The sequence below is a fragment of the Theobroma cacao genome, chromosome 1 (genome assembly GCF_053813885.1).
Source record: "Theobroma cacao isolate CCN51 chromosome 1, ASM5381388v1, whole genome shotgun sequence".
NCBI lineage: Eukaryota > Viridiplantae > Streptophyta > Magnoliopsida > Malvales > Malvaceae > Theobroma > Theobroma cacao.
Genome location: NC_142639.1, coordinates 37,821,914 through 37,836,586, shown reverse-complemented (window position 1 = coordinate 37,836,586; position 14,673 = coordinate 37,821,914). Strand labels below are relative to the sequence as shown.

The window sequence follows — 14,673 nt, the reverse complement described above, 5'->3', positions numbered from 1 at the left end:
AAATATATGTATATATAATACATTATTTTATTATGTATATATGAAATTAAAGACACAATTTATATGTTATAATGTTTTATATCAAAGTTTGTATAAATAATAACTAATTATAAATAATATGTTATAAAAACTAAAGTGATAATTAATAAAGTTATACAGTGTAATCATATAAATAAAGTTTATTATAAGTTATAGTAATATTTACGTATAAATTAAATATATATAATGTTTATACAATTATATATATATATATATTCATAATATTTTATATTACGAAACATTATTAAGATGCAATAATTATAACATATAAATATATAAGATATTTACTACGACATATTATAATATTAACATATAAGTTATATCATTTAAAATATATAACTTTTAATTTTATATTAATACAGATTTATAAATAAATAAATATATATAACTAAAATTAAATTGCTATAATTATTGTTTATATCTGTATATATAATAAACTAATATATTTTAAGTCTATTATTAATTAAGTTTACTATCATTTCTTCTTAATACATATAAAAAAATTATATATATTAATATATAAAATAAATATTTATATATATAATTAATTTATTTTTTGGATGGATTGGTCTAAAAATTTTAAAATAAAAAATCAGTTAAAAAATCAATTAAATCAAATATTTTAGACTAATTAATTTAATAAATCAATTAGATCAAACCGTATTTAATTTTGATGAATAATTGATCTGATTTAGTTTTACTCACCTTGTAACCGATCGAACGCTATTGGTCCGTTTCTTTATAAAATTGGTCCTTCCCTGTCACTCCAGCACTCCAACTTTAGAAAAATAAAATAAGATAAAATTATTACGGCAGGGTGCAGAAAATTTGGTGCTGGCCGCGCTTGTGGAGTTTGTTGTCCAGTCGCCTTCTATCTTTGTTTTCTGCAACAAAAATATTGGAGCTATGTCTTCCGCTGCAATTTCCTTTATTTCAAGCCCAAACTCTCCCAGGCTAAGTCACGTCTCCCCAACTAACAGAAATGCAATCCTGCTTACTGCCACACCCAGTTGCAGAATCTCTTCTTTGAAGCCACCGTCTCTCAGCAGTATCTTCATTAGAATCCCATATGGGTCCTTTAAGAAGTCCTCCTTTTTCACTTCCTCCAGGACTTTTTCTCCTGTCATGGAATGGCAGGATTGCACGTAAGTTTTGGAATCTTCCCTTCTTGTTCTTTCTATAGACAAGATATATGTTGACTCTGAATTTTTGTCTGAATGAACTAAGGGTTAAAACGGAAATTGATGTACCTGCTTCAATGGCTTACAAATGTTACTCTGATCGTGAAGCAATTCCCAATTGGATGCCTTTCATTTCATCTGTCAAGGTAAGTATATGCCACAGGGGACTGTCCACGTTTTATTGTTAAACGTTAGTATAAATGTATGACAGACAGTGATAATTTCATTGGAGAGATTGATGTTTGATTATTTGTTTTTTAATTAGATATTGGAAGACAAGCCTAACTTGTCGAGGTGGTCGTTGAAATATAATGCATTTGGTCGTGATATTGAATACTCTTGGCTTGCTAGAAATATGCAAGTAAGGATCATGATATTATCCCTTTCTTTATTTTTTATTTTTGGCCCGCCTTTGAATTGTGATTATTCATTATCCTTCCAATTGATATATATATTTATAAATTCCAATTCAACTGGTCTTTATTTGCTATTGCAGCCCATCCCAAATCAGAAAATTCACTGGAGATCTCTGGAAGGACTTCCTAACAGGCAAGCAGAAACGAACTGAGTAGCAGAAATTGTCATTGACAAATCAAAGCAAACCTAAATAACTAAACTTGCAATTCTTTTGGGACAGTTTGTGAGTTTGCTTTTAATCTGACTTGTCGATGGCCAAAGATTAACAAACTAACCATCTGCCATTATAGAAGATTGTTCTGGGAAACTCTTGCATATCCATTAAGGCTATTTATCGCAAAATTGGTATCGACTTGAGAGTGTGTAGCATTAGAAAACAATTATTAGTTCGTTAGGTGCTGGCATATTCCTGAAATATTATGCAAATGATGCAATGAAAGTATGAAGGATGATGTTTGGTGGCATCAAAGAAAAAGCTTTAGGATATCTCTATGATAGAAATTTCAATCTCACTCCAATAGAAATTTGGTAGTATTATAAATCTGCAACCTTCTAGATTGGTCAATAAAGTTATATTACTGTAGCATTTCCTTTTCAGTTTCGACCTGCTGTTCCTTCAAGGATGCTCTGAAACACAACTAACCAAATCAAGGGAGAATGGATGAATGCAAATTTTTAGAACCGTCATCAAAGCTCTTACATCCACTAAGCTTTGCCACTCCCACATTGTTTTAGCACATTCATTTGCACTGACAACGCTTTTCTGTTTTATATGTATGATGACTACATTTAGTATTGTGTGCTTGACCCTGAAGTTCTATTGGTTTCGTGTAATGAAACATTTTTCTTTATTTCTACATTATCACATTCCATTAAATAAACCATTTTTTATTTGTTTCAACTTGATGGTAGAATCTTAACAAACTGATTTTCTACATGGCAGAGGTGTTGTTCGATTTTATCCAAAAGGTCCCTCATCATGTGTAGTGGAAGTAAGGCTGCTCTGTACAATATTTTGATTTGATGCTTTGCTGCTTTATTGTTCTTGTTTCCTTGAAAGTCATGAACTATGTTATCTTTGAATTTTGTTCCTTATTACCAACAGTTGGATTAATCTATAAGCATATGCAACCTGTTGAATTGATGTTGTAGTTGTGTGACCAATTTCATAAATAGCAATTTTTCTTGTCTCTATATAATGGCAGGAGCAAAGTAGTTGTACAGAAAAAAATGATGACATAAATGGAAAAATGTTCTTTGTGTTCCCAACATTTTTTCCTCCTGCCATATGAGAGAAATTTGGGAAACCATAGAGTAGCGAGTTAATGGGTTTTTATTGGCTATCACTTCGAATTGTGCTCACATGTTGCAATTTTTCTTTCCAGCTAACAGTTTCATATGAAGTTCCTCAACTTTTAGCTCCGGTGGCATCTGTAAGTATTCTTACTGCAATGAAAATGTTAATGCAGAGACGAACACTCTTAAATTTCTTACCTTGGGAAAAAAAGAAATATTACTAATGTTTAACTTGATGTGTGGCAAAAAGATAATGCGTCATTATGATTTTTCCTGAGAAATGATTCTTCACATTTGAGGTAAGGTGAAGTAACCAATCATTTTCTCTCTGTTAAATTCATTCAGGCACTTCAGCCTTTCCTTGAAAATTTACTCAAGCGTGGTTTGGATCGGTTTGAAAATTTTGCTAAAAGCTCAGGCTCAACAAGATAATCATCTCACCTAGGTGGTCAGATATGTGCTAATTATTGCCACCAATCTTTTATCTGGATGTTTCTCCGAAGATATATAATTCTCCTCTATTCAATTGCAATATAAATTGTATTGGATAATGAAAGGTCCCTTATAGTTTTTCATTATTCTCTTCAACATTCTTTTTTTTGGGAGGGGTTGGGGTGATGTGAATAAAATAGATGCATCAATTTTCATTGATGATATCTAATGTGTTAACATTCTGCAAAACCCTGATTGATAATAACAGAGTCCACATCTTAACATGTATAACCTTTGCTATGTTGGTATTACTTGTTGGTGGATTTCAGCGATTTTTGCTTTTTCTCACTAATATTGCAGCTACTTTACTGTTGTGAATTGTAAGAAATGAAAGAAAGTATACTGCACAGATGATTTGTATGGAGATTGTGTTCTTTGATATTATAGCAGAATTTGTTTTCTTGTGCTTATTAGAAAAAGACTGTTAACTAGCTTCGCAATTTCCTAATCCAAATGTTTATGTAATTGATGTTCGTGGTTGATGTTTAATGCTTCTATTGCTATGCACTTCGGGTTTGTAGATGATTTGGACACAATGGAAACAGTCTGCCTGCATTGACCTGCATACCCTAATGGCAGGACTGTTCTGGATATAAGATTTTTAGATCTGGAAATAGGACCTTTTCGTCCCAGATGCATAAAAAAGTTAAATGGTGATTTAACATTGAAGAAATCATGCGACCCTAAACTGAAAGATTAGCTTGGGTTGGCATGATTACAAATACAGCATTGTGAATTTGCTTTTATTAAAATTTAAGGAAGAAAAAGGGCTTGGGCTCTGGTGAATGGTGGCGTTGATATGTTTGATTCATGGAAACAAATGCAACGGGCTCCAAAAAGGTTTTCGAAGTTTGAGAGAAGTCTGCCATGGAACGACCATCTATTATATCTCAGCTTGGGTGGACATTATTTTGCTGAGTCTGTTGATATCCTTTGTGTTGCTGCCCATCTTCTTCTAGAAATGCTGCTTACGATGATGAACAGAGAGAGATATTGATGGATATATAAAATCACAAGCCATGGTTGAGCTGGTATTCAGGACTGAGTTCCTGATTCCGTTTGTTCAAGGTTTCAGGTCTCCTTTGTTTGGTGTGGCTGGTTTTTCATCATCTTTTGGCCTGAGTTTCACTCTCCAAAAGTTGAACCCTGTTTGCATTGTGTCACAGGAAAGTTTTTCCCGGTTTCTGTAAGATTTTATTACCTTTAAAAAAAAATCATAAGCCATGTCTAAAAATTGCGAAATAACCAAAACATTTTTCTAAATTCGCCATTTTAGGGGGTTGAGTTGAATCGAAAGTCCTCTTTCTGTCTTTCTCAAATCACCCAAAGCAATGTATTGCTACAAACTTATTTCTTTTTGCCAAGGATTTCGTCTGTTTTCTTCCCTTACTCGAAGGAATTATACTTAGTTTAGTAGATTACGCATTCCTGTGTAATGCAATTGTGATTGCGGACCTAAGACCAAGAATTAAGGGCAAAGACAAAAAGGGGGTCTTTTTTGGTCATAAAAACAAAAGAAAAACTGAAAAAACGAATCATAACTGCTTGCTTGCTTTTGTTTCTTGCTCAAGAATGACATCAGCTCATTGCAGGCGATAACCATTTCCAAGACATGCGCAACATCCTTGCTGTTGCTACTAACAACCAAACGACAAGTTGTGATCTTATCAAGGATCCTTCGTTGAAGGCCACTTGAGCATGTTGTCCCAACTCTATCATGAAAGCTATTGATGATTAGTTGGGGAAGGGAAGGCCCGATGTGACACAGCTTAGCTCAGCGGCACTAGTTGTTGCCGGAATTAGTTTAAATCCCACGTTGACCCTCCCAAAAAAAAAAAATCCAATTGCCAATAAGCTTGGAGATATTCCAGTTATTGTATGATATTTTTCATTTCCCCTTTTACTTGAAACACTTGAAAAAGATAAGGAAGATCAAGAAAAGGTTCTACTCTGAAAATCAAGAAAAACATAAACTCAAACTCTTCATATTCGAATATTTAATTTGATAATAAGTTTATTAATTTCGTTTCCCAAAAATATCTGAAGGATAAGTTTTTCTTCCCAAAAAAATCCTCCGCTCTTTTATTCGTTAGTCTAATCCTCAAAGGGAAGAAAAAAAAAAGTAGGAAGTTTCCTCCAAAGTGGACTTGCTTCAGCCGTATTGCAGCCCAGGTGGATAGAAGACTAGCATCTCTTGTCATTACCGCCCGAGTAACAAAGCCAAGAACTAACAATAATGAAAACTAGGAATTTATTGACACAATACATATACATACATCTCAGGAATGAACAATGAACTAATAAGGGCAGCCACCCTGGATTTGAGTAAAAGAATCCATAAATGACTTGAGCACGCAATAACATATCGGACCATCTCTACACCACCATCCTCTATGTACATCCGCCCATAACCCACCATAAATATACCACGACCAACCCCTGCAAAACTGCTAGCTGCTTTTTTTAGCTCTACCTGAAGCAGCCAGAAACAGTCCAATATCCCCTATTGAACAAGAGAATTATTTAAAAATTGTATTTACATTCAGCGAGTGGCATTGCCATCTAACAAGCTCCTCAAGCTACACAGAGCCTCTGCAGATAGGCTACAACACCTCATTCTTCTTTGCCGAGGAGATGGCTGCTCCCTGTGATCAGGTGCAGTGAAGCATACAACAATCACAGTGAGATTATCAAATGTGTTGCGACGTAAGGCCTCCATGACAAGGTCTCTAGCGCACTGCTCAGGGTCGTCATGCCGCCGCAACCCTCTACGAACAAGGCTAACTGCATGCTGACTTGACATAACATCCCAAATTCCATCACACCCAATGATAAGAAACTCATCATCCTCTGTCAGAACCACCTGTTGGAACTCAGGCTCTGCAATGAGAGGTGAAGAAGAACCTTTAGGAAGCTTCATGTCCCAATCCCCCAAGGCTCGGGAAACTGATAGAACACCATTGAGATACCCATCATCAATAAACCCACCCAGCTCTTCTACTCTCCTCCGTTCTGATGGATAAATAGGCCTGTGGTCTTCAGACATATCTACTGCCTCCCCTTTCCGGCAGAGTACTGCTCGGCAATCACCAGCATTCGCCACCATCAGAAGCCTATAGTACAGACAAACCAGTCAGTCAGAGATTAACAGCTGACAATAACACTCAAAATAACAGAAGCAAATATAGAGCAATCAAGGCTCTAAAGCATAAAGATACCTTCCAAATATCAGAGCAGTAAGTGCTGTTGTTCCAGAAGAGCTATTCACAGTACAATCATCTGCCAGAGCAAGGTCAGCAAGAAGAAATGATTTCCGGAGAGAGTTCTCAACCCCTTCCAAGAAAACATCATCAACTTCACACGTCTGAGGAAAACTGGCATCTTCAAAAAAGAATCTAAACGCATTTTTCCTTATATATGCTGCTGCTTCAGGTCCTCCATGACCATCAAACACCTAGATACGATCCGCAACCCAAAGTAGTTATAAATCAAACAACATCATTTAAGGCAGTAGAAAAATTAGCCAAAACAGTAATTACCCCATAAAAAGCACTAGGCTTAGGAAACTTGTAAAGGGATCCCAAATGCGATGATAGATCATCAATTCTAATATGCTCATCTTCCATGTATCTCCGTGGTCCAATGTCAGCAAAACTACCTGAACGGATGCTCGGGACAAATTGCAGGACAGCAGATTCGATAGTTGGATCTGGGACTTTTTCAAGAGATTTCACATCCTGAAATAGGAAACAAAATTGATAACTTTTCTCTTCAAAGGTTATATACTATTAAGCAACTTATCTCTTAAATTGAGATTGGAATTATAGCAAACTAATTTTAGTAGCACCTAAAGGACTCTCCAATTAGCTGTAGACAAAGCTAGACAAATTTCATTCTTTAAATTCCCTAGATACAACTAAACAAGGGTAGATACAACCTTCTCAATTATGCAAAATTCCAGTCACCAAGCATATAAATTTAACAATCTGATCATCTTTATTTAAACTATGAAATCTATGGATCCCAGAGATGGAAGCTATGAATATATTTCCTCTAAAACATATCCATAAATAGAAAAAAATTACTTAATTATTTCAGCCTAAAATTCCAAAGAAAAAAACAATTGGAGGGAAAAAAATCCAACATATTTATACTTAAACCTTTTGCCAACCTTATTAAGATATTTAGTTGGGAGTCAACCCCTCATCGAAAGTCATGTTCTTCACAAACATAAAAAGTGGGAGAAGAAAAGACTAACCAGTTGAGAGGTAGATAAATCGGCGGAAACCGACTCAGCAACACGAACTTGTCCGAACTTTGGCGAAGAAACCGGCGACGAAATCGCAACAATTCCATCAATCTCCTCGATATTACTTCCTTTACCAAAATACTGAACGTCCAACACCGGCACGCTCTGTTGACAAACAACCTCAGCTTCAGCTACCATCTTTTCCCTTTTTTCATACAATTACCATAACCAAACACAAAATCGCCGCAGAAGAATTAAAATCTTCTAAGCTCAAACAAAAACGATTTAGATATTTTCTGTTTTTCTTTCTCGCGGTTTCTAGGTGAATTGATTTTTCTTTCTTTATTTTTTTTTTTTTTTTTTTTTTTTTTTTTTTTTGCAAAAAATGATCTAACGTGTAACTGGTGTGCTTGATATTGTATTTATAGGGTCAGAAATTGGGACGACCCGGTACTTAGCAACCGGTAAAAAAAGCGGTCCGGTTTGTTGACACGTGTAACTTTTAGAGCCTTTCGATTTTTGCGGGGAAGGCCATCAGTGATAATAACACACGCAAGCAGCTTTGGCTTGACGGACACGTGAAAGTTTCTATAGTTTTTTGTCGACGCGTCATCCTTTCAGCTTTTCTCCTTCGAACCATTTTGCCGAAGGCCTTGCTTCGTTGTAAACTGACCGATTCATCCTTCTCGTAGCGACCACCAGCTTGTCAAGTTTGACTTTGGTTGAGGAAACGCAAGAGGATATAGGTGTCGTTGTGGATTCCTTAGGGGGTAATCTGGGAATTAAAGTTGCTCCGCCAACGAGGAATATTTTAACGATTTACTTTTCGGATTGTGTTCATACTTGCTGGCAAGGAAGCCGGTAGCTTCTCGTGTTCGTTGGGGTATCACCGAGTTAGGTATTTGTTGCTTAATGGACAAAACTGCCCTTACATGTTATACTAAATGACAAGTTTGTCATAAACCTTTTGCATGTGGAAAATCTGACGACGCGGTTATAACGGCACCAAGACCTTCATATCAGCATCATTGGGCCCTATTGTTTTTGGACGGTCCGGATAAATCTGAAATATTGAAGCTGTTGCATTTCGATTATGAAGTTTCTCAACTGTACGGTTAGTTACAGCACCGCACGTTTAGCGCCAGAAACCCTTTTTTTTTTTTTTTTTTCACGTGCAAAATAAGGCTGAATTTAACCAGAAACAAATGTATCTATATACAAAATGGAGGACGACAGGGATGGGCAACTAATTTGTTTGCATTTTTTAGGATGCGATTGCTTGAAAATAATATTTTGAAAAACAATTTTGCTAACCATTATTTTAAATATGTTTTTTAAAGCGTAATTTATAATATTATTTTAATATTACAAGCTGCATTTGATGCTTATTATAATGATTTTAAATATATTTGATGAAAATATTATTTTATGTTGATATATTTTTAAAATAAAAAATTATGTTATACAGTGTGATTATTAGATTATAGGTAGATTTTATATGTGAATAGTTATATCTATTGAAAAAGTGAAATGTTAGAAAAATACTTCTAAATTCAAAAATTATGAGATAATTAAAAAAAATAGATAGTTCAAAATGAAAATGTTGAAAATATGACTTTTCATATTATAATTTAAAAATTATGTCTTATGAAATAAATAATTATCTTTTCATAATTTGATTATTGAAACAATATATTTTATTTAAAGATTATATCTTACAAAATGTAAAAGTATCTTTAAGACAAAGAGGTGTCTTAATAAAAAGATTGCCTCATTAAGAAGATACACTTGCAAGCCTATATAAAAAACTTGCTATAAATTATTTTCATATATAAAAAAAATAAATAAGACAAAAACAAAAAAAAAATCAAAAGTAAGAGAAGAATTATGTTCTGAGAATAAATATAAACACTTGAGTTTTCATCATCTATATAAGTAGTTCAAATTTCTTATAATCTACTTATTGTAAAAAGTAGATTCTAAAGCCAAACAATTTTACAAGATGTATCTAACAATCTACTATAATAAAATATAAATGTGAAGTTAGATATTGGTTTCATTGTATTCTTAAGATTATTCATATAATTTCCCTTTTGCATAACAAGTGATGGGGTGAAATAAGTATTAAATATAACATCTATTAAAAATTTTGCATTAAAATTAATTTTGTTAGTTCTTTGAATTCCATTTAAATTTCATTTACACTAACATTACATGTTAGACGTAATATCTAAAAAAGTTTTTGAAATATTCAAAAAATTTTAATAATTTTTTTTCTTTTATTACGTTAAATTAAATTTTTGTATTTATATTTTGAGCTAAATAGATTCAGTTAATGATTTTTTTTAAAATTCGATTAATAGTTAATTAATTATCATTAGTTAAAACGTCACTTGTCATTGTATACTTTGTATTGTTAACAAGGAATGTAATATGTACTAGTGAATGGTAATATGAAATGCTAATATGATGTGATAACATGTGATATTTTTACATTCAAAGTCAACATAATGTTAGCACCACATAAGTATAAAAATGATAAATTATATTTTGATTAATAATCGTTACTCAATATTAATTATAAAAATTTATTTATCAAAAATAAAAAATATGAAGACTTTATTAAATGTAATAAAAAAATTTTATTTAAATCTTTATAAATAATTCAAAAGCTTTTTAAAGCATTGTGATTTCATATAATAATTTTGAAGAGTGTTCGGTTATAGCAATACTTTTTAATGAGTGAGATGAAATTTGAAAAAGAAAATTAAACTCAAGTTGTATTTTTTTTTTTTTTTTGTGAAAAACGAAAGGATCCCTTTCAACGTTACCGTTAGTTCGTGATCAATGGCAATTAACAGCCAGTGGGAAAGAAATCAATGGGCTTGGATTTTGTTGGTTTCCTCTCCCAACACTAAATTAATTACCTTACCAAGTGGCAAGAGTGAAACTGATCTCATGATTTCATCTGCTATATGCATATAGTAATTTTTTATTCAGTAAAAATATGGTTGTATAAATCAACTTGGTAATAGAAAATGTTTTGTACCTACGGCTGGACCTTCGGTGAGGGACCGCGCTTTTCAAACCAATTGGCTATTATTAAGGTGCTGAACATTTCCTCGACGAATCATCGGTTGACCAGAATTAAAGTAAACTCATTTCATTCGGACAATGTTGAATTCTATTCTATTTTTTTATGTCATTCCTTTTTATTTATTTCATTTTTGAAAGATTAAGAGACGTCAACATGGTCATCCCCCAATTTGCTAATCAGCAACGGGCGGCTCAAATTGCAAGGTCTACCCCCTACACAAATTTCACTTCACAAAAAGCTATGCTGAATACGTAATTGAACATAAAATATACAAAAATAGTTGGCCCCAAATCCAAATTATTTATTGATTATTGTTGACATTTCGCTGTATGTAATTTTAGATGAGAGATTAGCAGGTAAAAACATGTGTCAAGTTGGCATAATTACCCTCAAACGTTGACTCTTAAACGGTCTCATATAATTGCCAAATAGCAGCATCATGGGAATGTATGCCTTAGGAATATAAATGGTCTGGGCGTGATCTTATCCTAATTAGGTTCCCAATAATTCGCATTATGGAAGACACAGAGGCTAGTGTTCGGGGTTATTACAACTTGTCCATCCAGGGACAGCTTCCGCTGATCACTGCTGAAACCCACAGGCCACAGTCACAATCATTTGTCAGTTAAAAAAAGAAGCAATTAGGGCTAATGGGTTTGGTGGTCCAACTAGCCAAACCACTAACCTTTTGGGAAAGTGTACCGAACGCTCGTGATTGGTCCACCAAGTTGGCTTGTAGCACTTGCTGGAATGTCTTTGTGGTTGAGGACTATAATATATGGCCTTCAATTATGTTTGGTTGCCCTCCTCGTAATCATGTACGGCCAGAAATCTCCCTGTCAAGAAGTTTGGTTTCCTTACAGGATGGCATATTTTATCAGAACGAGAAGCTTCATTACTGTCTCTTTGCTTGATAAAACCAGGATTGCAACAACAGGCTCTGCGGCTATTGGTTTCTTTCTTCCTGCTTGTCTTAATCAGGGACTGGTTTTAACCAGATCTGGTGACAGGTTAAAGGCATTTGGACAAGAACCACCAACTATGTTTTTTTATTAGCTTAACTGTTCATAATTACATTAATCGAAAGACATTTTTGCACTTGTATCATGAGAGAAGAAGAAAAAAGGCATATTGCTCTTTCTGAACTATTGATTGAAGAATAATTGTATCAGGAATAGAAAAGTTTGGTCTTCCTTATCTGCATACTTTAGAATTTATATCAACAGCGTGGCGTTGGCAAACTGAATAATGTAGGATTTTGCCGGAGAGATTGATGACATCATGGAGCATCAAGTTTCCCTGTTAATTGCAGCAACATTGAGTGAAATTGGTCTGGTATATAAAACATTTTTGACAATGTTTTTGTTTTTAGAAAGTTTGAGATTTTGGTTAAAACATTATCATATAAAATACACTACATTACAAGTAACTACAAGAATAAGTTAAAAAAAATAGGCAAAATGACCCAAATTCAAAGAATTTCATCCGAACTATTCCAACTCAAATTCCGACCAAACCTCAACTTTCAATTTCCTTACCATTTTACAAGCGTAAGCCTTAGCTGTGCCATGAACAAATTTTTAAACATATTTTTAATGGTCCATTATCAGCAAACCATGGTTCTCAGGGTACAATCTTATCTTCCTACCAAGCTAAAGAAATACATGGCAAGTGACCAATAATTTATGCATGTCAGAACAACCTATATATAATTGTGGCAATGGATTTTTAAAATGAAACTACCACTGTTGGTTGGAAGCTTGCATTGAACTGGTAGATTTTGTATGAAAGGGGGATGCACGAGAGAATCTTGTTGGGAGGGGAGAGGGTTAGATAAGGAACCGCTATAGCTGACTTTCTGATTAATAACATTGGATTTTCTTATGCTTAAATTATTTCAGAATTCAGAGGTACGTGACGGCAATGCTTTCCACATAACTGGTGCTTAATTACAAAGTTACAATAAAGTAGCCAGGTGATGCAGCTGATGCTTCCAAGTCTTAAACAGGCCTGGAAGAAGGGAAAGGCGTGTGAACTTGTATATACAATCTAACAGGTGGCAAAGCCAAAACCCGAATCCCATTATTTTGCTAACTATTCCTACCGGTTCTTTTCTACTAGTACCATATATGTTTAGCTGAGCTACATCTTCCAGAATGTTGTGAGGTTGTGGCATCCTATACGAACGACACGTTGTATCTGCCTGTTTAATTCATTTTCCTAGTGGAGTTATGGTCACTTTCTACGTGTTTGGCCAGATGCATGTGTAGAGCAGAGGGGTTTTTATTGTCTCGCTAAAAAGAAAGATGGACTTCAATGTAATCAAGTTGAGCACGGCTCTGACTCGGAGGAAATTGAGATTCTTAATGGGCTATTTCACATTCATGAGAATGGAGATTGCATTTGGGCTTTAGAAGTTCACATGCAAATGAACTTAAATATAGGTCCCAACCCAAGTCTATGACAAAATTATTATCAGCTGTTGTTGGATAGTTTCAGCTCAGCCTCCTTGACTGAAGACCTAGTCCAAGTCCAAGTCCATACCATCTCCGATTCGGGTCCTTACTGTTCAGAGCTAGTATAATAGGAAAAGCTGGTAGAGCAGGTAAAAGCACCAAAGATGTAAACTCTGACCCCTAGTCCCTACAGTTTTTATGGCTTTGACTGAATGCAGCTACTTACTCAAAGCTGTGGAAATTGTAACATTCAGGGCCGTGAGTAGTCATGACTTAATGGATTCTAAAATCCTTTTTTATGATGATAAGCATTACTTTGTGTTGGTTTGTTACAAGATTTACTCTTTTAAAGAGGATGATGAGAAAAACACTGTTTTGGGTGGTTAAGATGCTTTTAGCCTAAATGAACTCGTCTCTTTTAAGTCCAAAATTTCATGAGTGCTTTGCTGTACAGGCATTATTGGAGTGGTGCTGACAGTGACTTTCATACACTCTGTTGTGCTGGTAGCATACACAATTCAATGTAGGCAAGGATCTAGCATTTGCTTAGCTTAGCTGATTTTGCCGGCATCTTCCACCTTGATTCCCCATCAATTAATGCTTTGAAACTGAGAAGTTCAAATCAAATCCCTCTCATTGGAGTAAAGATTATTAGTAGATTCCAAACACAAAGAAAAAAAAAAACCCTTCAAGGGATAAGCTTTTTACAAGTAGAAAGAAATTAGAGGCCTCAGCCTCCACAGATTCCTCCAGCTCCCAAGTCCCAACCTGCTAAAAAATACAACGTAAATGGCCATAATTGCTGCCGTTACACAGCCACCATAGCCACCAAATCTAACCCTGCCACATATGAAAGAGTTGGATTGAATCAAAGGGCTTCGAGATGGTCACCTTTTGTGGGTGTTGACTAAATAAAAATAAAAATGGAGGTTGAAACGTGATATCGATGGGTTGAACTGTAGCCTTCACTTTTGATTTCATTAGCCTAGAAGGGATAGAGATGAAACTTGATCATCTTTATCCAATTCCACGCGGCAAGGCATGGGTTTTTGGAATCTAATTAATTACTTTTATAAGCTGTCTTTGGAAAAAGCAAGATGGGACATGTGACTTTGAGACTTAATGTTTCCATTTGCAATCTCAAAGAGTTTTAGTCTCTGCTTGCTTTTACAAATTATTTCTTTATTTTTGATAACTGGAAATGAGAAACTGTTCTCGAATATCAAAACAAAAACAAAAAAATAGTCTTTGGTTTCTGCATTTTCTAAATAAAAACATGTAAAATCAATTACCAAATAATTACTAATATCATGAAACCTCAAATTTGTCTATAACTATATCATAAAGATGTAGCATTCTCTTTTATAACTTGAGGCATTTTTAGTACATCATGCTCTTGGCATATATATGATGTTGTTTTCTAAAAGAAGGATACTTAGTCATATT

General features: G+C 34.3%; 2 protein-coding genes across 2 annotated transcripts; one reads left to right on the top strand and one right to left on the bottom strand.

Annotated features, from left to right (window-relative positions):
• Positions 1 to 831: 831 nt before the first annotated feature.
• On the top strand, positions 832 to 3,614 carry LOC18613772 (Polyketide cyclase / dehydrase and lipid transport protein). The gene is made up of 7 exons (XM_007051168.3): positions 832 to 1,184; positions 1,267 to 1,366; positions 1,486 to 1,581; positions 1,717 to 1,769; positions 2,581 to 2,629; positions 3,023 to 3,070; positions 3,279 to 3,614. The coding sequence occupies exons 1-7, from the start codon at positions 946 to 948 to the stop codon at positions 3,363 to 3,365; spliced, it is 672 nt and encodes a 223-aa protein (XP_007051230.2). The 5' UTR covers positions 832 to 945; the 3' UTR covers positions 3,366 to 3,614.
• A 2,039-nt stretch (positions 3,615 to 5,653) lies between these two features.
• Positions 5,654 to 8,050, bottom strand: LOC18613771 (Protein phosphatase 2C family protein). The gene is made up of 4 exons (XM_007051167.3): positions 7,684 to 8,050; positions 6,965 to 7,162; positions 6,644 to 6,879; positions 5,654 to 6,538 (listed from the first exon to the last, which is right to left on the bottom strand). The coding sequence occupies exons 1-4, from the start codon at positions 7,870 to 7,872 to the stop codon at positions 5,968 to 5,970; spliced, it is 1,194 nt and encodes a 397-aa protein (XP_007051229.3). The 5' UTR covers positions 7,873 to 8,050; the 3' UTR covers positions 5,654 to 5,967.
• Between the last annotated feature and the right edge of the window lie 6,623 nt (positions 8,051 to 14,673).